This window comes from Lacerta agilis, chromosome 1 (genome assembly GCF_009819535.1).
Source record: "Lacerta agilis isolate rLacAgi1 chromosome 1, rLacAgi1.pri, whole genome shotgun sequence".
Taxonomy (NCBI): domain Eukaryota; kingdom Metazoa; phylum Chordata; class Lepidosauria; order Squamata; family Lacertidae; genus Lacerta; species Lacerta agilis.
Genome location: NC_046312.1, coordinates 108491827 through 108519549, shown reverse-complemented (window position 1 = coordinate 108519549; position 27723 = coordinate 108491827). Strand labels below are relative to the sequence as shown.

The 27723-nt window shown below is 42.8% G+C and overlaps 1 protein-coding gene across 2 annotated transcripts; it reads left to right on the top strand.

The window, feature by feature from the left end:
• Positions 1–267: 267 nt before the first annotated feature.
• On the top strand, positions 268–27723 carry FAM171B (family with sequence similarity 171 member B). 2 transcript variants are annotated; one of them, XM_033166734.1, is made up of 8 exons: positions 268–355; positions 18569–18802; positions 19805–19897; positions 21244–21402; positions 23992–24162; positions 24852–24968; positions 25819–25942; positions 26378–27723. In XM_033166734.1, the coding sequence occupies exons 2-8, from the start codon at positions 18574–18576 to the stop codon at positions 27702–27704; spliced, it is 2220 nt and encodes a 739-aa protein (XP_033022625.1). In that variant the 5' UTR covers positions 268–355; positions 18569–18573; the 3' UTR covers positions 27705–27723. The 2 variants fall into 2 exon arrangements, with proteins under 2 accessions (XP_033022625.1, XP_033022632.1); XM_033166741.1 differs by lacking the exon at positions 24852–24968.

The window sequence follows — 27723 nt, the reverse complement described above, 5'->3', positions numbered from 1 at the left end:
GGGAGTGTGCGCGCGTGAGGAGGACCGGCAGAGAGCGGGAGACCCTGTGGCCGCGCGCGGCTCAGCTGCCGGCCCGGGCGTCCGCGCTCCTTCCCTTTCTGGCCGCCCTCCCTCGGCCCGCAATATGCCTCCGCTGCCCGCTGGCTGGTGGTCGCCAATATGCCGGGCATTCGCGGGAGCTCGCCGTCCTTCTCGCTCCGGGGGCTGGCTGCCGCGTCGGGGTTTCTGCTTATGCTGCTGCTGCTGCTGCTGAAGGGCCGCCCGGGCTCCGCCGCCGACCTCGCCAGGCGCCCTCCGAAGCAGCAGCCGCAGCGAGCCGCCCTGGCGGAGGCATCTTCCTCCGCGGCTGCTCCAGGTACGTCTCCCCGCACTCTGACCGCGCAACATGCGAGCATTTTGCACCCAGAGGCTCCCGCTTGAAAAAAAATAACCCCCCCCCGTATTGCGTCGCACCCCATTTCTTTCCGTCGCGTTGCACCGTTTCGTGCCCCTCACCCCCCCCCCCCCCCGGTTGCAATGCATGCACACACTTTCCCTTCTGAGTGGACGGAAAGACCTATTCATTCCCTTTAACCTTCTGGTCTGGATTGTTGTTATGATGATGATGATGATTATTTAGCAGCGTGCTGCTCTGCTCTCGCCTCATTCCGTTCATCCGTAGTAAGTAGCCCGCCTGGGGAACGTGCATTCGCCTCTTTAGCATGGAGGGCTTGCGGTGGTAGATCTGCCATCGCTAGCTTGCCACAGCATCACCCCTGTTTTAAGATCTGGGGAGGGAATGTCGCATCGGGTTGTTTCGTTTCGTTTTGTATGGGGTTTGCCTGAACATAGCGGGTTCTCTGGAGAGGCTGGCAAGTTTCTTGGAGAGGTTGCCCAATTTTATAGACGGCCTCCTTGCTTTCTCGCAGAGTTTACCCGGTACATGGCAAGCCCAGACCGGCTTCCTCTCATCCCCATCCATCCATCCATCCATCCATCCATCTCTCTCTCCCCTCCCCACCCCCGACGTTTTTCACTTTTGCCACTATACCCGTCTCTTTTCTTCCATGCAGATGGATGACTGCGATCAGGATGGTAAAATGTATTTACATAAACAGGAAGTGCGGATATTCTTTTTTTTTTTAAAGGCTACATAGAAAGAACAGGACAGTCTGTTTTCCCCAGGAACAGGAGGGTGCAGTTTCAGTGGGAGGATCAGGGGTGAAACTAGGCTTTATTTCACCCGGGTCAAAGACCCAATTTGGCACACACCCCTCCCCCAGGATGGGAGCTTCAGTGGCTCCCCTTTGGAGGCTTCACCTGGGGCAAACCCCCTCTGCTCCCCCCACCCACAGCACTGAGTGGGATGCATCTAATGCACAAGCCCTCTCCCCTCCCAATATTCCCTCATGCTTCCCCCCTCCCCCATAATGCAATCTATTTCTTTATTCACACCATTAATTTCATCATATTGCCTTGTTTGTATGTGCCCTGTCCATGGGTTGCATCATCCCCTCCCCTTTCCCCTCTAAAGCTGCACCTATACACTGACACCATGGCTCCCCTCTGCTTTCGTTATTTGGGTGGACTCCCTTATTTCTCTCTAGTCCTTTTGCCTCTGCTTCCCCTTTAAATCCCGCAGTCTCCCTTCCTTTCCCCAGAAGACTGGCCCTAGCCTAGACCATGCATGTGCTGCTTGTTATTTATGGATAGTGTTGCTGAGGATGGGGTCTTGGCACTGTGTGCTTAATGAAGCAGCATCCTTGCCTCTTGGGGATGTGAATTAGCCCTCCAGTTGCTGTTCCTTTCCCTCTATGGGGATTTAATAGCTGACCTGGAGCAGCTGCTGCTATGCCGTACTTTAAAGCTGATTCTGAAAGCAGCTCCATTGGTGTATTGAGACGTGATATTCCTTCAACCATTCCCTTCTATCTGCAGAAAGGGAAATATTTCGTATTACTCACGGAAGACTCCTTAAAAAAAGAAAAAAGGATGGAGAGATGTTGTTTAACTAGAAGGGAGATGAAAGTGTCTTGGGATTTCTTGCAGCTCAAAATGAGCTTTCTTACCTGTATATTGAGGAAAATGTTGGAGTTTGAATTCACCATTTTATATATTTTTTTGTTTTTTGTTTTAATGGATCTTGTGCTCTTACTTGGCGTGAGTTCAAATATATGTGCAGAGTATGACACATCCAACAATGAATGTTTCTGGTGATTTGTGATACATCAGTGGTGATCTAATTTGCAAAAACGAAACACTGGCTGCTGATGTTCCTGTCTGCATTTTCTAATGCCAAATAATGGTATTTTTTATTTTCTAATCAGAATTCTTCTCTCCCTTCCCCCTTGTTGGATTTCTCTCCCTTGTTTTTTACTCTTTGGATACAGCAGTGTTGTTGTTGTTGTTGTTGTTTTGTTGTTGTTGTTTTTAAGGGAAATAGGTCAAGATCCAAAAGGATGTGCTAGCTTAGTCTTTAGCTTGCAAGGTAATACTGTTTGATAAGCCTAGCTCAGTCAATTTGTGCTGGCGCGAAATGGCTAGTGTATGTTAAAAAACGTCTTCGATGACTGGCAAAATCTATGAGCTCACTTGTTTTTCAGAATACTCTGCTGAGCAAGAAAATGTGTCATTTCCCTCCCCTTCTGGCAGTAGCGTATGCAGAAATGTGATGTTTCTGGCTTGTTTCTCAATCAGCCTTGCATTGCAAATGCTCCTCTCCTGTACCATAGCAATTGGTGATTAAAGCTTTGTTGAGAAACCTTGTTTGTAACTAAGATGCCTGTAGATTTGGACTTCCTTCAGATGCTTGTTATTTAAGCCTTAACTAGAGTCATAACTCCTCACAGCAGGGATGGCCAACTGATGGCCCTCCATATTGTGTTGTACTCCAGCTCCCATTAGCCTTAGCCACCATTTCCAGTGGGCAGGGATGATGGGAGTTGTAGTCAAAGGGCAACTGGAGATCCATAGCTGCAGGTTCAATGAGATGCTTGTTACATAATGAAGCCATGGCACTTCCTTTACGTGCTTAAGGAAGCTGGCATTCCTGTGAAACATATAATCATATGGCTAAACCATTATAGTTAAGATGCTTTGGCTCCAAAATGTTCCCCATTTTATTCCATGGAGAATAAACAGAGCAGTTTAAGTTACATTTAGCTTGAGCAAAATAATTGTTGCTTTTAATGTTGTGGTGTGGCTAAATGTGGCTAAAATAAGAGGAGGGGAGCAAACATGTTTACTCATGATAATCACATTTGGATGCCAAATACATGACCATGGACAACAAACAGTGGTTTTTAAAATGTCTTTGTAGTGGTTGTGCTTTGTTTACACACCTCCTAAATCATATTATGACTTGTGTTGTTGTTGTTTTTTTCAATTTAAACATGTTGGTTCCAAGCTCTGGGTGGACAAAATGATGCTCTTGTGATTAATTAAAATCACAGTAACAGAATCATATCATGGAATCACAGAATTGTAAAGTTGGAAGAGACCCTGAGGGTCATCTAGTCCAACCCTCTGCAGTGCAGGAATCTCAGCTAGAATGCATAGATGCAAGACTGAATGTTAGCCAAATGAAGAGAATAGAAAGGAGCACAGAACTTGACAGGGAGAGTCAACCAACACTAAGACTTATGCAATATAAGGAACTTGTTGCTGAACACATTAAGAATGATAATTTATTTCAATGTATTGATAATCAGACAAGCAGTTAGACCATTATGCAACAAATGGGTGAATGAATTAGGAAAAATTGCAGGGAAATTGAATTATTTGCATCTGTCTTCACTGTGGAAGATGTTAAATAGTTCTCAACCCAATTTTCTGAAGAAAGGCACCATAAAACAAAAGTGAAATAGAAATGACTAGATGAAATTCTATTCGTCAGTACATTAAAATTAGTAAATTATCAAGTGTAGATGGCAAACCCCCGAGCTTTTTCAAAGGATTCAAATGTGAAACTGTTGGCTCTTCTAGCAAAAAATTAGACAACTTGTTCTTGAAACCAACTTCCTTATCAGAGGAGTGAAAGATAACCAATATTGTCACCAGCTTTTAATGGGGGATCTCGGGTGGATCCAAGAAATTACAGATCTACTAGCCTGACATCTGCCCCAAGTAAAATGTTGGAAAGATGTTTGAAGCTACAGTAATTAAAAACATTAAAGAATAAGCCTTGCAGAGAATGAATGAACATGGCTTCTACAAAGGGAAGTTCTGCTCTGCCAGCCTTTTGGAGTTAGTCAAAAAGGGAGTTAACAGAAAGCTTTTGTTAAAACTTCTCATAAATATACTTAGCATTGCAAAAAGAGGGCAACTCTTGCAGATTGGTAACTGGTTGAATAACAGGAAACAGTTGATGGGCAGTTTGCAAAACAGAGGAAAGTAAGACGTAGGATCCACTAAGGTTCTGTATTGGTATTGGTATTATTTAATTTATTCATAAATGATATAGAGCAGGGGTCAGGAGCCGCTTTTGTCCTGTGGGATGGATATCATGTCAGCTGGATCTGGTCTACTGGAAGGCAGCAGAATTTACATTCTGTACTCTAAACAGTATCAGAAATGGATGGTAAGGTTCAGCTCAAAAGGTCTGGATGCCATATTCCGCACCTGGCTGACACTCAAGGATTATTGAAATGTTTGTGCTTTGAAGCCTTGAAGTATATGTTAAGGATAGACAATATGTTAAGGAGTTTAACAATAAAGAGTAGTGTTTTGAAAACTGAAGTATATTTTATTGTAAACACCAAATTAAACATGTTTTAACAATTTCTGTTAAAAATATGATATTAACAGTGTGTCACTTATGTGAATCACATATTAGTTTATGCTTATGAAAAGAATAAATAAAAAGTGTTGCCCTCCCCCAAATGGCGACTAGACATTCTGTTTTGGCGCCCACAACCCAGGTCCCAGGAACCATTTGGCTCCTAGCTTTTCTATCCCAGTTTCTAACACTGCCCCCAAAATATACAATTGGGACATTATTAAATGACAGTATTTTCACAAGTTCAGCTGCCTTTTGACAGATATAACAGCAGTGCCATCAGCTGTGTTATCACTGTCAAGATGAACTGCTGTGACCCGGAAAACTAGCTGGTGCAGTGTTGTGTCCACATATTTCCAAACATATATATTCTGGCATATAAGACTACTTTTTAATACAGGAAAATCTTCTCAAAAGTCGGGGGTCGTCTTATACGCCAGGTGGAGAATCTGTGGTCGAGTATATCTCGAACTCTATATTTTAACTGGAAAAGTTGGGGGTCGTCTTATATGCCGGAAAATATGGTAATACCGGTACTTTAATTGGACCTAAGGTCTCTACGTCTACCTGTTGAACCATCATATGACACATTATTTTGGATTCTGAGCTGGCACCCTCTATTCACATTGTTGAAACCTTGACACTATACTAACGACTGGGGAAACCCAGCCAGATGGGTGGGGTATAATATTATGGTTGCTGTTATTATTTATTATTCTCACTCCCCAGAGACCCCCATTCAAGTACCTTGGGCATCTACAGGAATTCTGCTACATTGTTGGCCAAGCAGGATTCACCTTTTTGTGGGTGCTGCACAGTGTTTGTGACCCCTGGAATTAGCATGATCGTGGCAGACTGGGGGGAAAATGGGGCTGTGGTGATGCAAACGATGGCAGCGGTATGCACAATCATGATAAATAAAAAGCCAGTATATACAAACAATGCCTCTGCAATGAACTTGGCCTGGCTGGGACATTTCATGTCTGCTGGAAAGTGTTCATGGGAACTGTCTTAAAAGATATTTCAGATACTATAGCTGGGAAGCAGCAAGGCAGCCCTCCTCTAGGCATGAATGTGGGTTTTCTGGGAAATTTTGCCTTTGAAAATGTTCCGATTCAAATTAGGGTAGATTTCCTAGGGTAATTTGCACTGGGAAATATTTAGTTTGCTTTTTTTTTTAAAAAAAAAAAAGATGCCCTATCCTAGAGAGTGATCTGCTTTAACATGTTTATACTCTTGTTAAGTGAAGAGTGCTAAAACTTTGAAATTGCCAAGCTTGACTAATACTTTATTGAAGTTGGCATCCGTTTATTTAACTAAGAATACACTTATACCGCCAGCATATAAGAGAGTAAATAAAATGAAGCTGCAATCTTGTGCACACTTATGTCACGTAAGTCTCACTGCAGTCAGTGGAATTTCCTTCTGATTAGACAAAATAGAATATCATTGTGCCTATATCTCTTTAAAAACGTGCATTTCATGTTCCGCTAAATTTTCTTTCCAGATATTTCGCATATTCTAATACCAAACCTTGCACACTACAGTTCTGTTACCGCTAGAATTAATGAAATACTATAAATTGCTTGCATCAGAAATGTGAAGTCAGTGCTCTTCTGGGCTAAAGAAATTATTCCTACGGCAGAGCTTTATGTTTCTGAATTGATGTCCCAGTCTTGTCCTTTCATTTTTGTCCTTTGTTCTCAGGATTAATCTTCTGTCATAACCAAAACATCATTCATCTGCCCATGGAATGGTTGCACTTTAGAATCGTATCAAAAGTAGTTATGCCAGTTAGGATATTAGGGGAATAATTCCCCCTTGTCTAGAATTCCCACCTAGAATTTAACAAGATCGCACACTCTTGTGTCTCCACCCTAATTTTATTATTTTGGGTTGTGCATTGCATGATTTCATAAACAAAACATCAGACCTATTTCTGCCAGCAAGGAGCTCACATTCTAAAACAAGACAGGTGGGTGGAAAGGGAGAGACAAAGGTAGGAAGAGCTGAACATGAGCAAATGGTGTTATACATACCTAACTTTAGTTACAGCTGATTTGAAACCAAAGGTTTCAAAACAAGGTGGGTTTTGAGAAGTGAAGAGGAAAGGTAGCACTGAATGAATATTCAAGCAGATACTTTTAGCGTATAAGGCAATCGGGGAGGATGGTTGAAATCCTATTAGCAAGCAAGATACATTTAGGCAGCTGAGGGTGGAAATGGGGGAGTGGAAGTAAATTTGTTTTTGTTTTTTTTAATGAACAGGTATGTAACAGGAATAAAAACCAAAACTAGAGTGGGTAGGTCCATGCTAACCTTTAAAAGTAAGGGCATGGAGTCCATGCTGGAAGCCAAGCAACAGAATTTGAGGAAGGGGTGTCTTGTGGAGTCAGTGCAGGAAAACATTGGTGGGAGTTTTTGATAGATGTGAGAAGGCTGTGATGGGAATAGCAAGGTAGAAGGTTGCAGTAGTCAAGGTAGGAGATTACTAGAGTATGGACCAGGACTTTAGCCAAGGGCAGAGGAATGGGAAAATTCTGAATTGATGTACAGGGAGAAGCAACATGAATTTTTAAAAGTTCACTCTTTGCATTTAAAATGTGTCTTGGACTTGGGGCAGGGAGTCTGTCTCCTGCAAAGTGAGAGCCCCTCTCCCCCCACCCCTTGTGAGTTCTGTGTTATGTGACTAATTCAGGAGTTTCTTGTCTTATGCTTGTCCACAAAGCTGTTACCAGGAAGAGAATCCTGGTTGCCAATAGCAATGGCATTTGTGGATTCCTGCCAAGAAGGTCCTCAGGGTTCTTATAACCCATGTGGCAATGCAGCACGTAGGATCAGGAAAAAAAAGTGCTGCAGGGGCCATGGCAGTGCTATATCTGTGAATAATATTAATCTTGCATTTGTGGGCAGCCATTCTTGCAAGGAGTTTAGAACATATGCCCATTTTATTCTCTTAATCCTGAGAGAAAGGGCCCAATGCCGCACAACCCAGATCTCTGATAAAAAGTCTGACATTATCTACTACACTAGGGGTGGTTAACTTGTGGCTCTCCAGATGTTGTTAGGACTTGAATGTCCTATCACCCTTGATCATTGGCCATGGTGGCTGCAGCTGGTTGGAGTAGGAGTTCAATCACAGCTGGAGGACCACAGTTTCCTCACCCCTGTACCCCACCCCACTGGCTCTCACATTTTCCTCCAGCCCTCCACAACCAAGGTGCTATGCTACATTGATGGACCATAACTGAATCTTCCAGAACAAATGAGCAGCCATTATGTCTTCATTGTGTTGAAAATAAATGATTGTTGGGGGAAAGCTCTTGGCTTCTTGATTATTTATCTGAAGTCTTGATCTTTTGTTAAGATTTTTTTCCCTTAATCGCTTTGTTTTTGTCATGACAGTATGCAGACCTTCTTGGCATTTAAGGCAGCCTTGAAATGTTGAGTTTATACTGTAATTCCTCTTGAATCATAAAGTCTGTTTCACGACGATTGTATGTAAGGAGTCGAGCCAACACATTGTATTATAGTTCTTTTGAGAAGCTCATTGTTTGCCTACCCTCTTCTTTATTCGCGCCTCTATATATTTGTCTCCATTGATTATTCTCCTATGAAAAATTTAGTGAACAATGTTGAGAGAAAACACTGTTTCCACAAATCAGCCTGCTTTCATGTAAATATCAACTTTGGCCTTTAAATATTTTATTGGGCATATATTATTTATTATAGTGGATGTAGCTTTTAAGTTTCATGGGCAGAGCCTGAATTAATTTGGCAGTGGGTATCTCATACATAACATTTGTGAAACGGAAAAGGGGATGTTGGGAAATAGCATATCTTTTTAGAGATGTCCAGCTTTGTGCATGCCACCGCCTGATTCGAATAGCACAATGTAAGGTGATGTTTGCTGCATAATATTCACAATCAATAAATGTCCAGATGCGTTGGCAAAATCACACAAGCATTTCTGATAGTAAGCTGGATCTGGAAGCTGGTCTGTACCCTTATTTGTCTGCTGCGACTTGTTTCCATGCTTTGTCACTGAAAGGAAGAGCTTGTACTCCATTATATATTTCATACCTAATTGTTGCTGATTAGTGCTTCAGCTTCAGTTAACCTCCAGGGATACTTGTGGACATCGTGCCCCATATGGTGGTTCTTGCCTTAAGTACGCCAGCTGTTAGTAGGTCCTGGCCATACATTTGTTTTAGTACATTAACAGATAGATAGCCAGTTTGCCATGAAAAATGTGATAAGGGGTTCTGCCCTTTAGTTTCTGGTATCTTTAGATTAGTATTGGAATGATTTTTCAGCCAAAACTTAGAATTTAAGGCATTAGCCTTGATGGATTTTCTTTTTCTGGTGTTGGTGGGAGGAAGCAGTCTCCTCTATTTACTTGCTTGTAAATAGCCCATAGGGACCCAGGTGGCGCTGTGGGTTAAACCACAGAGTCTAGGGCTTGCTGATCAGAAGGTCGGCGGTTCGAATCCCTGCCACGGGGTGAGCTCCCGTTGCTCGGTCCCAGCTCCTGCCCACCTAGCAGTTCGAAAGCACGTCAAAGTGCAAGTAGATAAATAGGGACCGCTCCGGCGGGAAGGTAAACGGTGTTTCCGTGCGCTGCTCTGGTTCGCCAGAAGCGGCTTTGTCATGCTGGCCACATGACCCGGAAGCTGTCTGCGGACAAACGCCGGCTCCCTCGGCCTATAGAGCGAGATGAGCGCCGCAACCCCAGAGTCGGACACGACTGGACCTAATGGTCAGGGGTCCCTTTACCTTTAAATAGCCCATAGCCTTCACTGGAAAGTTATATTGACAAAAATTATGTTTCTCTCCCCACTCCACCCCTCCAGGATTCATATATGAAGCTGTCTTAAACCGAGTCTGACCATTGGTCCCCCGTAGCCCAGTACAGTACTTCCAACTTTGACTGGCAGCAGAGATCTTTCCCCAGGCCTCCTTCACTGAAATCTTTAAACTGGAAGTGCCAGGATTAAAGCTGAGACTCTTGTGTGCTGCAAAGCATGTGCTCTGCCACTGAGCTATGCCTTCCCCCTTCTAAGAGCATATTCCTTCTACCATATTGCACACAGATGTGTGCAAGAAAGCCCTGTCAGCTGCTTCTCCTAGAAAAGCATTCAGCGTACACATGCACACACAGTCCATTTTCTGTTCCTAAAGAAAACTGAGACACTGAGCTTTCCTTACACTGAGATGCATGTAATGCTTAGTTCTGCTAGCCTTGCATTTAAGCACTCGCCTGGTGGACACAGGTGGTAAGTATTTGCATGCAGCCAAGTGCATGGTCAGTGTTCTCGAAGCTACTAACATGAGTTTGGCCAAACTGCGAGAGGCAGTGAAGGATAGGCGTGCCTGGCGTGCTCTGGTCCATGGGGTCACGAAGAGTCGGACACGACTGAATGACTGAACGACGAAGTGCATGGTGGGGGAGGGATGGCATGCTCTGCCTGCCTTCTTTGCACAGCAAAGAAACCTAGTGGGCTGCCAGAGGACGTACCAGCCCCTACCCCCATCAGAGGAATGGAATAGGCGACTAAAAAAATGATGGAAACCCCAGCAGGTCATTAATTTTCAGGGGGCGGGATTTTGTGGTTTTATTTGCAAGGCTGATTTTTCCCCCCGAAATGTAATAGGAGTGCAAAGGTAGTTTTTGTGATGGGTTCCTTTTATTTTGTTGATAATAAAGTCATTAAGGACTGCTGCATTTTTCAGCTATGACAGTGTATTCAGCTTGCATGCCTGGTGCAGGTTCCTCACCCCTGCAAAAGGTCAGCTGTGGTCCTTTGGGGAACTGCTGTCTAGTTTCTAATGTACCATCTCCAACTTGCTAGTTGCTGAGAATTTTGCAAAGGGTGCTGGAATTGGTTGGACTGTGAGCTGATCCAGCAAAGTAGTTCTTTTGCTCTCACCCAAGAATGCCAGCGCAGGATCACTTAGCACAGGTTATTTATGCCTTTCCTATTACCACAGTAGTTCTTGAGTATGCACATTTTCTTACTACACAGTAGGGAACCACACAGTTCCAGAAACCTGTGCTTGTGTAGCACATTTTACTTAATTGTTAAAAGTTGTTGCTTCTGGGTTGTGAAGGAATGTTTGTTTTATTTCTACTGTAGGCTTTTTCTTCTGCGCTAGCCGTTAAAGCTTGTGATAATGCTGCTTTAGAAAATAGAGAGATTCACTAGCTTTTTAGGTCATTAAAATGAAGTCAGGAGATAAAAAGCTCCTTTATGTGGCCATGATTGAATCTGTCCTGGGTATATATCAAGATGTTCAATACCATTTTTGTGTTAGTGCAGCATTCACGGTACCCACACATATATATATTCAGGGTAATTCTTAAACTTTGGAAGGCTTCCAAGCTGTTTTATTTCTCCTGAATAAATTACTGCAGTATATATTATGAAAACTCATTAGCTGTTGTTGAGACAAAAAACCCTTCAGAAGTGCCAGTGGGTCAGTTTAACCCTTTTCTTATCACAGTCCTGGCAAAACAATACTTACAACTAGAGTTGGGTTTGTTCCTTGGTTGTGTTCTCCCTCTACCCTTGCTATATAGTTGGGCAAAGCACAGATAGTTGGGCAAAGCAGGAATGGGGAACCTCTGGCCTTCCAGATGTTGATGGACTCCAGTTCCTATCAACCCCAGCCAACATGGCCAATGGTCAAGTATGATTGGAGCTGTCGTCCAACAGTATGTGGAGGGCCACAGGTTTCCCATGCAAATTTGGAAGTGGTGGTACTACAAATTTTTACCATTCATATCAAACTGCTGTTCATTATCTTTAAAAAAAACCCAAATGGTTTGGGACCAAGGTACTCAAAAGGATTAGCTCCTTCTGTGTGATCCTCCCCAACCAATAAGATCACCCAGAAGGCCTTTTTGTCCTGAGATGCAGTTGACCATGATGAGTCAAAAGGGAGGAGTCTCCGTAGCAGTTCCCGGGTTGTAGAACAGTTGCCCCTTGAGCGATTTCAGTAGAGCATGAGACTCTTAATCTCAGGGTTGTAGATTCAAGCCCTGCTTTGGGTGAAAGATTTTTGCATTGCAGGGGGTTAGACTAGATGATCCTCGTGGTCCCTTCCAACTCTACGGTTCTATGATTTGTTTGGTGACTTCACTTAATGTCCTTTGAAAAACATTTTTATGGTAGCAGGCATTATTTTTAACTTTTGATCACTTCCAGCTGCCTTCTATCAGAAATGTTTTTTTACCTTCCCCCCTGTTAATTTGTTAATACATTATTTTAATTAACATTCATTCTTAATTCGTTATTGATTGGCCTCTATAATTAATGAATGTTATCTGCCTTGTGTGCTTTTGCTAAAATGGAAAGGCTGGATAAAAGATCTTTCTATAAATAAATAAAGCATTTGCCTTGGAGTTAAAGGAGAATTGAAAATTATTCTCTCCTGTATACAGTATTAAAACAGTTTATGAGACATAGTGTGTTTTTTTATTCAACAGAATTTAAATAACAATCAGCTAAACCTCTTATGTGGTTTATGTAAAGCATTCATTTAAAAATATATATTCTTCTACCTTCTACCCTCTTTGACCAAAAAAAAATTACCTTTAAAAAGGACACCATTTACTGTTTTTTATTTACATCATACTGCTAGTATTGTATACTTTGCATATGCCTTCTGCTGGGGAGTGGAGGGGAAATCATTTTCTGTTTGCTTTGCAATAGAAGTTTACTCCAGCTGCTTGAGACAAAGGATTGGTTGAGTCTGTGATGCATGGAGATTCAGGTGTCCAGTACTACTTCAGAGAGAGGGAACCCGTAGCCCTGCAAATGAGGATGGATTCCCCCTCAGCCCCAGCCAGCTTTGGCCGTGGTCAGGGATGATGAGAGTTTTAAGTCCAGCAACATCTGGAGGGCCTCAGGTGAGCCACCTCTGCCCTGCAAGTCACACAGGGACTGTGCTGATTCCTAGCATTCCATATGGCAGACTTCTGGTCCTAATTAGCATAATTAGCACGAGAAGCAAAACAGCCCCAAACAGAGATTACGACACTGGACAATATTGTACTGGTCTGCAGATGTAACATTTGAACTTGCGTTTCTGACGACATAACAAAAGCATTTTTTGAGTGGGACCAAACTGCCACCAAAATGGTGATAGCTTCAGTGGTAAACCCTCCTGGTAGGGACTTTGTGACACATTTGTATAACACCTAGCTTACATTCTGCTCAATAAGCACTGAACAGTAGCAGTAATTAAGTGAATATGTACCAGCTGTCTCCCATCGTTTTGTGTTTTCACTAATTGTGATGAGGCTTGACTCCCTCCCCCCACCCCCTTCAGGGGCCTCAAGTAGAATAAGAATATGAGAGTGCCTGCTCTAAATGCTGAATTAAATAATTTGATGCAAGGGTATGCTAAATATAGCCTTTGGGGTGTATTTGACTGAAGACGGATCTCAAGATTCTTTTCCGATGCGTGGTGGCTTGTGACCTGCTTTTTTCGTGGGGAGGAACAAGCTTTGACAAACCTGTCTTCTCCTCTTGATTTAAAATAAGTTGTATGCATTATAAAGTTCAAAGCAGCCCCATATATCCGAGATTTGCAAATCGCATTCAAATGAATGTATGATGCAGAAAGGCTGTGTAAAGCACACTTCTATGCAACTGGCAATTTAACAAACAAAAGCAACCTTAACACATTGCCCTTCTACCAATTTATAGATAATTTTTTCCTAAATTCTGTGACTTGTCGAGTAAACTCATTTGTTCTGTTGAGAGACGGAGGATCATAGAGTTGGAAGGGACCCAGGGGGTCATCTAGTTCAACCCCCTCCAAAGCAGGAATCTCGGTTAAAGCATCCATGACGGATTTAAGCATCCAAACCACTGCTTGAAAACCTCCAAGGAAGGAGAATCCACATCATAAAGTAACCACATCAGCCTGTACCCTACAAAATCTCATAATTAATAAACATCAATATATTTGTTAAATATAGTAACTATATCTGCCTGGCCTCTTACCACTCCTTTATCCCTCAGTTATTTACCAGGGTTATTGGTACGGTAAGTTAAAGACAGAAAACGTATAAGTGATATTAAGTGGTGGCAATGTGGTACCATTGGTTCAGGAAAACCACTGGAGTGGAACCCCCCTCCCCACAAAGAAACCCCACACATATTGTATGTTGACTCCAGAGCCAGTGTGGTGTAGTGGTTAAGAGCAGTAGACTCGTAATCTGGGGAACCGGGTTCGTGTCTCCGCTCCTCCACATGCAGCTGCTGGGTGACCTTGGGCTAGTCACACTTCTCTGAAGTCTCTCCGCCCCACTCACCTCAGAGTGTTTGTTGTGGGGGAGGAAGGGAAAGGAGAATGTTAGCCGCTTTGAGACTCCTTAGGGTAGTGATAAAGCAGGATATCAAATCCAAACTCTTCTTCTTCTTCTTCTTCTTCTTCTTCTTCTTCTTCTTCTTCTTCTTCTTCTTCCTCCGTATAGACAGAGTATAAACTCCCTTCTTGTTGGCCCTACAATGACACTGTGCATGCTGGGTTTACAGGGCCTGATTATCTTCGGAATAACTGACTTCTTCTTTATAGGTCAATGCACCTTTCGTATCTCTAATAAGGCCAATCAGGAAATAGCATGTTCTACAAAAGCAAGAGTGAGACATGGTTGTTCATTCAGCTAAGACCAAACAAATCACCCAGTGTGGGGGCTCACAGCTGCTTCGCTTGTGAGATGGTAATGCATGTTGGAGGCAGCCTTCGGGAAGTAAATCGTAAGCGTATGCCTGGCATTTTCAAAATAGGGGAGATTTCAGAAGGAAGGAAAGATCACCACACTGATTTTATGTCAGACCTTTCATGCAGAGAAGGGGGAGGTAAGATAAAAAAAGCCAAATCAAACATTACATGCAAAAGGCTGCCTGTCCTAGGAACAAGCAGTTTCAGGTGCAGAGGTTTGGAATGGAGAAGGGGTGAGAGGAAATGGGGAAAGACTGATGCACCCCTCTTCACCTCTCTGCCCCCTATTTATTTCCCCCTCCCCCCAAATTGCCCTTCCTGAAGCCATTTTTCTGTAGAAGAGTAGCTGTTGGGTTAATAAATGCACTTGTGTGTAATGTATAACGTGGCACAAAATATATCCATTAAAAATTAACAGGAAAATCATCCATTGTTGGTGTTGCTGCTTCAGTGTTCATCACTTTGCTTGCAGTGATTATAATGATGAATGCTTGTAGACAGCATTGCATATAAGGTTTACTTGATGAGTTAACATCCAAGGAAAAGGTACAGAGTGAGCCGTTTCACTCTGTTTCTAATCGAGTCACTCTGTCGAAGGATTATTGGCAGGCTGTAAACAAACAAACAAACAAACAGAACAACTTTTAAACTGCTTTTAAAATTGCTTTGCTCCATTGTTCTTCCCCCACCCGTTTCCCCTTTCTGCTTTCATGATTAAAGCATTCTCGGAAGCAGAGACGGCACACTCTCCATAAATGTTTTCACTCCTACACAACTGGTTTATTCAGCCAGTCATGAATAAAAAGAAAACTCACTAATACCATCCCCTTTTGGAATATATTGGTACAATAACTTGTTTTCACTGCTCAGTAAGATAGTGTTTTAGATCTTGAACAAACAAACAAACCGTAAATTTCCAAAGACACAAGTGAAAAATGGGTCCAGGACAGGTAAACAGCTTTAAGCTGTAATCCTGTGCAAACTGGGAAGTAAGCCCTATTCAATTCAAATATATCTAATATAGCATTGTGCTATTAGGTGGTAAATACAGGCTGCGGTTCTACCCCTCAATCCATGGTACTGGTGTGGGTAAGGATGCAGCATATGTACTGCCCACCCAACTTCCAGTCTAACTGGTTTGAGTATTAGGGCTTAGTATGGTGCATGGTGTCTTCTGCCTTCCACTCTGCTTTCTGCCAGAGCCAGGATTGCTCTGTTGTAAGTCAGTGGGGACTGGAGCAGGGGCTAGAAAGAAACCAATGTGGGCTTTTCACATTATGGAGGAATCTCTAGATTTTTAACTTGTTTGTAGGCCAAAAAATCATGAGCTTATTCCTGTCCTCTGAGGGGATGGAACCAGGCGTGGATATGGAGCAAATGACCTGGCCTCCACTAACAGGGATGGTATGGTTAGGGTCATTCTACATCTGAGCACAACATCTCCAGAGGTCCATTGGTTTTACCGTCCTCCACCGGAGTCACAAAATATGTATCCCTTCAGTATAAATGTAATTTGACCCTTATTGATGAGCATTTCACAAATAAGTAAAGAGCAGTTATCACATAAATAGTGACTTAACACTCAGAACTCAGTTCTGGCACCTCTCAGGTGGGCGCCATTGCCATTCTAAGAGAACAAGGGCAGCGTTCATGGTGAGTTCTGACACCTCTTTTTCTAGAAAAATAGCACTGCTTATTGCATAAATATTGACTATTCTTAGGGAGTCAAAATGGCACCACTCACAATCAATCAAGAGGGAGTTTATCAGCAGGAGTATAAAAGGTAATCTTTAAAAACAAATCCTAAGGGGGCAAAAATGAATCAAAGCAGCTGGCTATTGTTGTGTTTTTATGCAAACTTGTGCTTTTTCAACCACCTCAGGTAACAGGCACACCAGGGTTACAATGCAACTTCTATTTTTATTTTTTTAGAGACCCACTTGGCCATTGGCTACTCTGTGTACTGGGACAAAGTCCTGTGGGGGACATGCAGATTTATGGCAGTTGGTGCTCTGCTGTGGCTAATTAGACTTAGCCTTTGAAAAGGGTGTGAAGATACCTTCCTCAGCCACATTAGATGGCTGCCACCACAGAGGCTGACATCTCTTGGGGTTGCCAAATGGCCTATTAAAAGAATAGCAAAAGGTCGTGTGGGAAGCTCGGGAAACAAGGGCATCAGGAATGTGACCCAGTTTGAAAGTTAATTTAACTGTTTAAGCATAAATATATTTGTCCACTTATTTATTCGTGTGTGTGCTCATTTTCTGTATTTATAAGCCACCTTATATAGCAATAAAAATAGGTCCATAGACTATCAAACGATCACAGATTCTAGTATCTAGGAGATGCCATTCCGGATCTCACAGGATAATCCACAGAATGATCTTGCACTCCTCTTTTTTGCCCTGTTGTTACTAAAGCATGGTAGTTGCTTTAGTTTTCAAGTTATGGATGTATATGGCTCTTAACATGCAGAAAATATGGGTATTTCCTTTCTGTCTTGTAGCGAAACGCTATTTTGCCCACTTCCTACCAGGCCATATTTATAGAATAGTCAGGATCGCTCCTATATACAGGTGAAACACCCCTCCTCTGGCCACAAAAGGGCTGCTTCACACCACAGGATACGGCTGGGTGGTTTCCTGCGCATTTGTCACAAGAATGGGCGTATTTGCAAGCCTGCCTCTGGCAGGAGCCTTTGTTATACTCCCAGCAATAATACACTTACTTAGCAGCTTTCTTGGGTTCAAATTTCGGCACTGCAAATTCCGAGGACTTAGCCTCGATGCGTGGTGCAACATACAGGTGAAACTCGAAAAATTAGAATATCGTGGAAAAGTCCATTTATGTAAGCAATTGTTTTCATTAGCTACTGGAGTTTAATATATGAGATAGACTCATGACATGCAAAGTGAGATATGTCAAGCCTTTGCTTGTTATAATTGTGATGATTATAGCGTACAGCTGATGAAAACCCCAAAGTTGAAATTGTTAATTTGGGGTTCTCATCAGCTGTATGCCATAATCATCACAATTATAATAAATAAAGGCTTGACATAGACTCATGACATGCAAAGTGAGATATCTCATATATTAGTTTCACCTTTTAAGTTGAATTTACTGAAAGAAATGAACCTTTCCACGATATTCTAATTTTTCGAGTTTCACCTGTAAGTAGGTGTAGGATTTCAGCATTAGACACTGCAGCAGATGGCGCCTCCAGGAGGCAAGGATGTCCAGTGGGGAAAGTGTAGAGGGGGTCCCTGTAGCTGCTATTTCTAAACAAATCTAGGAGAATCTATCCCATGGCAAATGAATGCTCAGGACCTTAGAGCTCTTTTGGTGGAAAGAACCAAGCAGAAGGCTCATCTCTAAGCAGATAGCACTCTACCTATATGATCAACGGTTTTAGATTAAGATCCTAAATTGTATAAAGGCTCTATTTGGACGTAAACCAACATCTTTTCATTGTTACAGCAACCAGTGAGACTGTATACTTGTTCAGGAAATGTTTGAGCTTAGAAATGGGAAACTTGATTAAATTTAGTCTACCTTGCTTGGGGGTGTATTAGATGCTTGTCCTTGCCCTCCACTATGCACCTCTTGCAATGTGCAACATAGCTGAATGCACTGTGCCCAGACCATATCTTCTCCTTTTTCTTCCTTTTTTGAAAGTTGTATGAACCGGTCCTGTGTATATGGTGATATGTGCAAAACCAGTGCATCACTTACTGGAGGTATGTGGTGAAATGCAAGTTTATTTGTAGGAATAGAATCCACAACCCAGTAATGTATGAACTGTGCATTCTTCTCGGTCTGATCCTGACCTCTTTTAAGCAGATGTGTGCACTTATTCCAAATCAAGTTACCATTGTGTGAACTACATTAGTGTATTTCCTCAAGCATTCAGATTTAAAGTCTCCAGCTCTTTTATCTTAGTTGGACCATTTTCTTCTGGAGTGAAGAAAATAAGCATCTTCTTGAACTAGGAAAGCCCATCCCTAGCAAACTAAAGTCTCATCCTTTCAAAGGACATGTAACGTTGATGACTGTCTTTTTCCCCTTTGTCTCATTTAGGATCTATGTTTACACTGAAAGTGCAAGTCAACGACATCATCAGCCATCAATATTTAAGCCAAGCGGTTGTGGAAGTGTTTGTCAACTACACAAAAACAAATTCGACGCTGACTGGAAATAATGGAGCAGTATTGATACAAGTTCCCTATCAGCTAGGTTTAAGTTTAACTATTGCATCTTATAAAGATGGTTATATGTTAACACCTTTGCCTTGGAAGACTGGAAGAATGCCAAGTGAGTAAGCCCCTTTTAAAATCCTATTATTAAACTGAATGCACTTGAACTTTCTTCCTTCTTTTTGGTCATCCATCTAATTGTCATCAAATGAATGTGACTTAATGATGTCACCCAAAGTAAGTTGTGCTGAATGCAACTGCAAAGGTCAATGCCGCCGTCTTGAGAGATGAAATATATATCAAATGCTTCCATGAAAATAATGTAATTATTGCAGGTCTGCCCCAAATATTGAATACAGATTATATTGAAGGAGGCTGAACAGTTTGTGAAACTGGAGCATATTTTCTTAAATGATAATCGTGTTTTCCTGATGGGTTGGGAATGGCACAATTCTTACTCTGTGGTTCAGCTTAGAAGCTTTGCAGCAGTACCTTTTCTATTATTTTCTTATAGGTCATAGAATTATAGAGTTGGAAGGGACCCTTAAGGGTCATTTAGTCCAACCCCATCTCAACCAAAGCATCCTTTTTTAATGCCTCTTCTGTTTTGACATATTATTACCCCCCCAAAAAAAAAATACCAAAGCAGAAAGGCTGAAACAAATTCCCAACATTAACTAATGCACAAAAATAAACAGCTTGTGCGTAGGCATATAGTTTTGAAATTGATTACTTTAAACTAATCAGATTGCCTCATAAACTAATCAGATTTCCTTAGTGGAAAAAAACTCTACTTAGTTTAGTTTTGTTTAAAGTAAGGGTCATAAACCCAGTTTGCACATAGCAAGAAACTCTTGCAAATTTACAGCAGGAAAGAAAGGCTTCTGTAAGGGTCATAAACCCAGTTTGCACATAGCAAGAAACTCTTGCAAATTTACAGCAGGAAAGAAAGGCTTCTGATTTCCTGGTTTCCTTGTGAAATACCAGTCCTCTTTTGTATCCATCACTCTGGTGTCCTAAATTTTACCACTCTGCAGAACTGTAAGTCTTTTTTCTAGCTTTCTTTTCCAGTACATAAACCTTTGTAGTAATATATTCCTATTATTTTGTCTTCCCACAGTATATTCATCAGTCACACTCTCACTGTTCCCCCAAAGCCAGGCAAATATATGGTTGTTTGATGATACAGTTTTAATTACTGGGAAACTATCTGGTAAGTAACAGCGGTACAAAAGATTTATCTAAGTTTTTATGGCAAGGTAAAAAAACAACAACCCCGAGTTAAACTGAAAGTACAGTAAGAGCCAAAGGAAAGCGGAGGATTGGGAGTGTCTGACTTGAAACTGTACTTTGTAACCTGTTGCCTAGTTTGGATGAAGGAGTGGGTGACCTTGAGAAATAAAAGAATTTTGGAATTAGAAGGTTACAATTTAAGGTTTGGATGGCATGGGTATCTGTGGCATGACAAAGTTATAGTTAGGGAGTTTAAAAATCATTTTGTTAGACATACTGTATTGAGAGTCTGGAACAGATAGAAGCCTAGGTTCTATACGAAGATAATCTTATGGATCTCAACACCCAAATGTAGCATATTACCTGAATGCACGTTGATAAGAGGTGCAAGTGGTTCCAGGGCCGTCTCAAAGGGATCGTGCGCCCTGGCGCGACGATCCCTCGGCGCCCCCGGTGGGCCGCCTCTCCGCCCACCTCCCTCCCGCGCTGGCCGCCCCTCGGGAGGGGGAGGGTGGGCGAGCGGGGGATGGGGGCGTGGCGCTGCAAGCCGGCCACCCTCCGGCGCCCCAGCTGGAGCGCTGGGAAGGGCGCGCAAAGCCCCACGCTGCTCCAGCGCCACGTCCATCATCCCCCGAGGGGCGGCCAGCGCGGGAGTGAGGTGGGCGAGCGGGGGATGAGGGGCGTGGCGCTGCAAGCCGGCCACCCTCCGGAGCCCCAGCTGGAGCGCTGGGAAGGGCGCGCAAAGCCCCGCGCTGCTCCAACGCCACGTCCATCATCCCCCGAGGGGCGGCCAGCGCGGGAGGGAGGCGGGCGAGCGGGGGATGAGGGGCGTGGCGCTGGAGCGGCGCGGAGCTTTGCGCGCCCTTCCCAGCACTCCAGCTGGGGCTCTGGAGGGTGGCCGGCTTGCAGCGCCACGCCCCTCATCCCCCACTCGCCCACCTCACTCCCGCGCTGGCCGCCCCTCGGGGGATGATGGACGTGGCGCTGGAGCAGCGCGGGGCTTTGCGCGCCCTTCCCAGCGCTCCAGCTGGGGCTCCGGAGGGTGGCTGGCTTGCAGTGCCAGGCCCCTCATCCCCCGCCCCATAGGGGCGGGGGCAGGTTGGTGAGGGGGCGCCCGGTATGCCGGCGGGCTCGCGGGGGCGCCCCTGGGGGGCCTGGCGCCCTGGTGCACCGCGCCACCTGCCCCTATGAATGAGACGGCTCTGAGTGGTTCATGCTTGAACATTAATTTTTGAATGTCAGTTAAAAGTTTTGCCAATCAAAAGTGTTAACTGTTTGAAAGAAGCACTGTGAAATTGCTGGCTTTGAATTCTTCCTCTTTTTCAGATGCCAAATCTCAACCAAGTGTTCAGTTTCCAAAATATTTAATAAAACTTCCTATGAACCACCATATCACAAATGTTACAGCCTACCTTACAGTGCCCCAGCAGTTTTTGAAAGTGGACCATTTTCTTTATACAACTGGAATTCTTTTAAATAAGTCAGGTATGTCAGATTTTCTGCTAGCTTTTGAAGATATACAGCAGGGATCTGAAGACTATCCCTTTAAAACATTATCGGCATAGGTTTTAGACCCACAGGTTAGGACTTGAAATGTAATATTGCAGCTGAATAACAATTTATCCACCTTGGAAGTGTAAAGAGTCTCTGATTTTTCTCAAAACACCTTGTTATTGTGTGATCCAACTCGCGAGAACGTTCCCTGAATCATCCTGATTCATCTTGTAATTTGGGGTACTCTCAGAGCCAGCACACAGCCCTGCATTTGTTGCTGGCAGAGATTTGTCATCCCCAGCTTGTTGCAAGAGATATTGGGAAGATAAATTTGTCTCCACCTTCTTTGACTGGCCAATAACTATAGAAATTTTTAAATCTCCATTTATATTGGCAACAATGCCATTGTACAAATTAAAATAAATAAACAAACAAACAATAAATGGCTGCCTAGTTTTTTTCATTTCTGCCACTGATCCCTACACTTTCAAAGGGTATTTGAACACACTGAGACACACAGGGATTAATAATGTATGCCTACACCTTTTGCAGCTGACGAATCAGCAAATAAAGCAGCTTTCATTTTTTCCCCTTGATCCTCCTGAAATCTCTCTGATGTTTTTCTTTTTAAATTATTTATGTGGTCCTGCAAAAAAAAAAAACAGCTTTTATCCTAGGGGCAGGTGGAAGTTAATTGATACATGATATTTGACAGTTTTCTTGTGACCCAAATCTAACAGTGTGCACATTTCGAGAAGGATTCGGATACTTAATTCTGTTCTTGAGCCTTTCTCTCTCCCTCTGCAATCTGTGCCAAGATGAGTCATTTGTGCACAGGTCTGTTAGCTTGTAGAAATGGAGAGTGACAAATGTGACAATGTGTAATATTACACCATGCATCTGGAAAGTTTTCACAACATTTTGACTGGGCATAGAAATTAGAATTCTTACGGTTAAATGCAGAAGTCTTGGATATACATATTAAGCTAATGAATATTTTAGTTGATACAGTTAATATTTTAAGATGTCTAAGTATTCAGATGCTGCAGGGGAACATGCATATTAATTAATTGCTGTTTTTCTTTCTTTCTTTCTTTTACATGATAGTGTTCTGATTCAGTTTCCCCCTGCATGTTTATAAGTAGACCCCATGTTTATAAACTGAATGTCAGAAAGCCGACTTAGATTAGAAAAAAGGGTTGGTTAATGCTCAGCCTCTCAGATTAGTGTGTGTTTGTTCTGAGCTAACCGAGTTACATTGATTCATCCATTCCACGGTTGCTGTTGTTTGCCAAAGTGGAAAAGCACTTTACTATCCACACATCTTCGAAATTCATTTTGAACTGATCGTTTGTAGGCCACTGAGTATCATGCTTAGTGGATTTACTTCTGAATTTTGTTTGCCCTGCCACTGATTGTACACTTACCCTAATCTATGTGCTCAAATACAAAAAACCATAGTACAGATACCATACTGCATTTTGTAAAAGGATGGTGACAATTCTGTCACCTGCAATATCGATTTTTTTGCCTTAGATCAGGGCCCCCCACAAGGTGTGAGGGACAGTGGACTGGCCCTCTGCTGAAAAAGTTTGCTGACCCCTGCTTTATATCTTTGTTTGCAATCCTGAATCACAGTTGCCCATCAAAATAGATCAGGTGTAGGAAACATTTGGCTCTCCAGATGTTGCGGAACTTCAACTCCCATCATGCCTGGCCATTGGCTATATTTACTGGACTGATGGGAGTTGTAGTTCAGCAACATGAGCTAGATCAGGCTTCCTGAACCTTGGCCCTCCAGATGTTTTGAGACTACAATTCCCATCATCCCTAACCACTGATCCTGCTAGCTAGGGATCATGGGAGTTGTAGGCCACAAACATCAGGAGGGCCGAGGTTGAGGAAGCCTGAGTTAGATGAACCAATAATCTGGCAGTTTCTTAATAAGTGATGCTCTATACTATTTAAGTGTTGTCATACTATTAAATAATTAAGATTAAATATAGAAGCTTATTTTGATGCCTTTTATCACCATCTAGTGGTTTATTTCTGTACTGCCTCCACTACTAATGGCTATTGAAATTGAGCATGTGTAGACATATTTTCCTAATTATTTTTTTATTACTGTGGTTGTGATGGGTCTAGGTCTATTCTGTATCTGTAGCCAGATAATCAAAAAGTATAATGGAGAAGAAGGAAGTGTTTGCTTCTGCAAACTAGTATGGCTGCTTGGTGGAATACTGATTTGCTCCTTTTAAAACGATTTTGAGATTTTGGAGATGCTAGCTAGAATGTTCACTGAAATATTCTTCCCAATAAATTATTGTGAAATGTTATTTTTTAGAGGACCAATATATATTAATTTGGAAATGCATTAATATCTATCTTTCTCCATTTTAATAATAAAAAGCAGACATTTTAAGCAGCTGTACATATATGTAGAATAAGCCTTTGGTTTGCATATAGGAAATTCCAAGAATGTTATGACTGCATAACGTTTGTGGTTCCAGATGACTAATTTGGAACACCCACACCCACACTGAAAATGAAATAAAATAATCTCCTTGTTTAAATGTTTAGGTTTCAAAAGTATTGAATTAACTCCCTTTGCTGCAATATGTGTAAACCTGTTTTCGGCTGGGAAAGAACTGAACGTAGATGGTCCCATTCAGATAACATTGCCTCTCCTACCTACTAGTGCTGTCAAAGCAGGAGATCCTATCCCAGCATGGACCTTTGACATGAAAACTGGTGAGTTTGTTCTCTGTTCTGCATTAGCACAGGGCTGAAGCTGTGTAGCTTTAAGATTTTCACTTAGTTAAAGACAAAGAGCACCACATGGTCATTGGGCCTTGCCAGAAGCTAACAAGTAGGCTGCCATCACACCCTGTTGAACCTCAGGTGGGTGTCCTTTCCAGGGATCCAAATACTTAAAAGCGGGAAGCGGAGTTAACAATTAGCTTACCTACCCCATCTGGAGACTAAAGTAGCTTGACTTTCTCTGTCAGGTCCTACTCATACATAGCAGGAACCTAATGACTAGGCACATGAGAGCTTGGATTAACCATGACGGTTTTTTGTGTTGTTGTTTTTTTAATTAAGTATGTCTTTAAGAGTACCTGAAAAATGCAAATTGGCATAACTCATAGTACATGCTGTTTCTCCACTCTGACATCTTGTTCGTTTACATGGAGATCTTTGATGTGCACTTGGAACTTTTGAACAGAAAAGGTCTTAACTGTTTGTTTTAGTTTTTGAAGACAGCTCCACATGAATGATAGGAGCTGCAGTCCGGCAATACAAGAGGGCCACAGATTCCCCATTCATGCAGCTGGAAACACCACGGGCACATCTGACCTCTAGAGTTTTGGACGGGGCTTACTGTGCTTTGATTTAAAGGCATCTTGCCCTTCTAAAAGAAAGCATTTTTTTCCTCCCAGGTGCCTGGGTGAATCGCGGGTTGGGCATGGTGAAGGATGCACAGGATCATCTTGTATGGACATACACTGCTCCAAGTCTTGGTTACTGGATAGCAGCTCCACTACCTGGAACTAGAGGTATCCCATGGAAATGTGAAATCACTGAATGGAACTTAGCTGTTGTAGTTTGCAGGAGAATAATTATGTGCAAGTTGGCAGTCAGAACATGGGATAGGGAAGAATGCCACCCTCCCAACTTTAATAGGAATCATAGGCTTAGTTCCCTGGTCAAGTGGAAATATAAGTACGATTCACAGGTTACTTGAATGCAGGGCATCTCTGTGTAGCTGGACCTTTTAGCCCTGCACTCAAACCTTGCACCTTTGTCATCCAGTAACTGTGTGGTTGTATGAGAAAAAGGACCAGCATACAAGCTCCTCCCTGCAAAAGGGCCCCATGCAATAAAGTGCCTTAACCACACTCCATCCCCTACTTGGGAGCATGAGCTTGCCCACTGGGGTTTTCTTCTCCCACAATCACATGTAACGTGATTACAGAAATAGATTTAGAGAACAAGGCTAAAACAAGGCCTCATACTGAAGCCATACACACAAACAATATGCAAACAGGGCTATATTATTTAAGGCATGAAAAATACTCATAAGAAAAAAGGCATCCCCGCCCAGCATTTCAGGTGTCTCAAATGAGGCAGGTTTCCAATCAATATTGTTTGAATGTGTGTGCATATATGTATACATAGGCACTGCTTAATGCCGAAACATGGGTCTAAACTGTGGACATCATCCCTGCCCATGTGAGCCACCCCTGTGTTCATGAGGATTGGAAAAATCAGCAGCACATCGAGTGACACAATGTTAAGGAAAAACAGAGTAAACAAGAGATGGGAAGACACCATATATTGTTGGATCCAGTTTTGCACAAGAAATTACCTTCTTTTTCTCTCCCTTTTTAATGGTTATAAATTTAGACTCCATCATTGCCTCGGTCACTAAGGATATAACTACATACCACGCAGTGTTCCTGACAGCCATATTGGGAGGCACCATCATCATTATCATTGGGTTCTTTGCAGTTCTCCTTTGCTACTGCAGGTAAGTAACAAACATCTTGGAATGATGGTTCAGTCTTGTTTGGAAAAGATATTTGAGGTATGGCCTCTGCAGTCCACTGTTCAGCCACTCTGAGAACAGCCTGCTGGACTAGATGGGACATTGGCCTGATCCAGCTATTTTTATGTTCTTATGTTCATGCAGTCATATGTGTAGAAGATTCTAGCTCTAGGACTCTGTACTACTCTTCCCTGTTTTCTAAGCAACATTTATAAATAGAATAAAAGTATGCAGATAACCTATAAGGGTGTGTAATACTTGTGTCATTTGACACAAAATGGATGTGTTACATATCTAGGCTGCTCTCCTGAACAGGTAGCTTAAATCCCATTGATGTCAGCCTAACTGCAGTCAGGATTTCAGCTGGTGGGCAAGGTAGAGCTTTAACATTATTGGTTCCCCACTTTTTTTTCTTAGGGATACATGTGGTCAGTCAAAAAAGAGGAGGAGAAATACGACAAAACGGGACATCTCCAGAAAGGACCAGACGACATCAACAACTCACATAAATCACCTTGGCATTTCCAAGGGATCAGTGAAGCCAGATGACAAGTCTCAGTTGTATTCAGCCACATTATCTTCTTACAGTCCCCAGAGAGGGGCTTCAGCTGAAGGGGAGGAGAGGAAAGGCCACGACAGTTTCAAAATCTACACAGAAGGTATTACATACCAGTTCTCCAGCAAAAATTCTCACTGTAGCTCACCCCAGTCCTTGGAACCTAGCATAGGTGTGAGGCATTTACAGCCAGCGAAACATATTGGTGGCAGCATTTCTCCTGCTAGAGACTTGCAAGAACGGAACCACTACCTCTCGATGAATGAGGAAATGTATGGTCTCACTCCCCTCCCAGAGCAATTGGTGCATCTTTATAGCCAACCTGTTGCCATCCTTCAAACATCTGACCTTTTCCATTCTCCAGAGCAGCTGCATGCTGCCAAGTCTGCCACTTTGCCAAGGAAAGGGCAATTAGTCTATAGCCCAATGATGGAGCCAATGAGTCGGGAAAGTTATACCCAGACATTACCCAAGATGCCCATGCACTCTCACCTCCAGGTGCCAACCTCCAGAGATGAATCAGCTGCATTAGATAGCCAACAAGGCTCATCTCCTCAAGCTGCAAATTGGGGGCGCTACACCAATAGCTTGCTGGAGTCAGTTTCTGTTCCAGGGACGCTAAACGAAGCTGTGGTCATGACACCATTTTCATCCGAACTTCAAGGCATTTCAGAGCAAACCTTGCTGGAGCTTTCAAAAGGAAAACAATCTCCGCATCCACGGGCATGGTTTGTTTCATTGGATGGCAAGCCAATAGCTCAGGTGAGGCATTCATTCATAGACCTCAAGAAGGGCAGGAAGACTGAGAGTAACGATACTAGCTTGGACTCTGGGGTGGACATGAATGAGCATAATACCAGTCGGAAACTGGAGAGGGAGAAAACCTTCATCAAAAGCATGCAACATTCTAAGGTCCTTTACCTGGAAGACTTGGATCTCAGTAGTAGTGAAAGTGGAACCACAGTTTGTACCCCCGAAGATCAGACTGTGAAGCACATGCCAGATGGGGGGACTGATCCAGTCATAGAGCAGCAGACACAAGAGGTGCCCAAGAAGAAAGAAACAGAAGACCATGAGGCTAGCCCTCCTCCAGCTAAGAAACGGGGAAGGCCACCTCTAACTAAAAGAGACAGCAAGACCAATATCTGGAAGAAGAGAGAAGAGAAGCCACTTATTCCAATAAATTAAAATTACAGTTATGTCTGCA

What these genes read in the sequence shown, in the direction of transcription:
- FAM171B (XM_033166734.1), top strand. Translation starts at nt 18,574, where the DNA reads ATGTTTACACTGAAAGTGCAAGTCAACGACATCATCAGCCATCAATAT. An exon ending in TCCACTACCTGGAACTAGAG is followed by an intron (nt 24,969 to 25,818) that starts GTATCCCATGGA and finishes TTATAAATTTAG; the next exon opens with ACTCCATCATTGCCTCGGTC. An exon ending in GTTCTCCTTTGCTACTGCAG is followed by an intron (nt 25,943 to 26,377) that starts GTAAGTAACAAA and finishes TTTTTTTCTTAG; the next exon opens with GGATACATGTGGTCAGTCAA.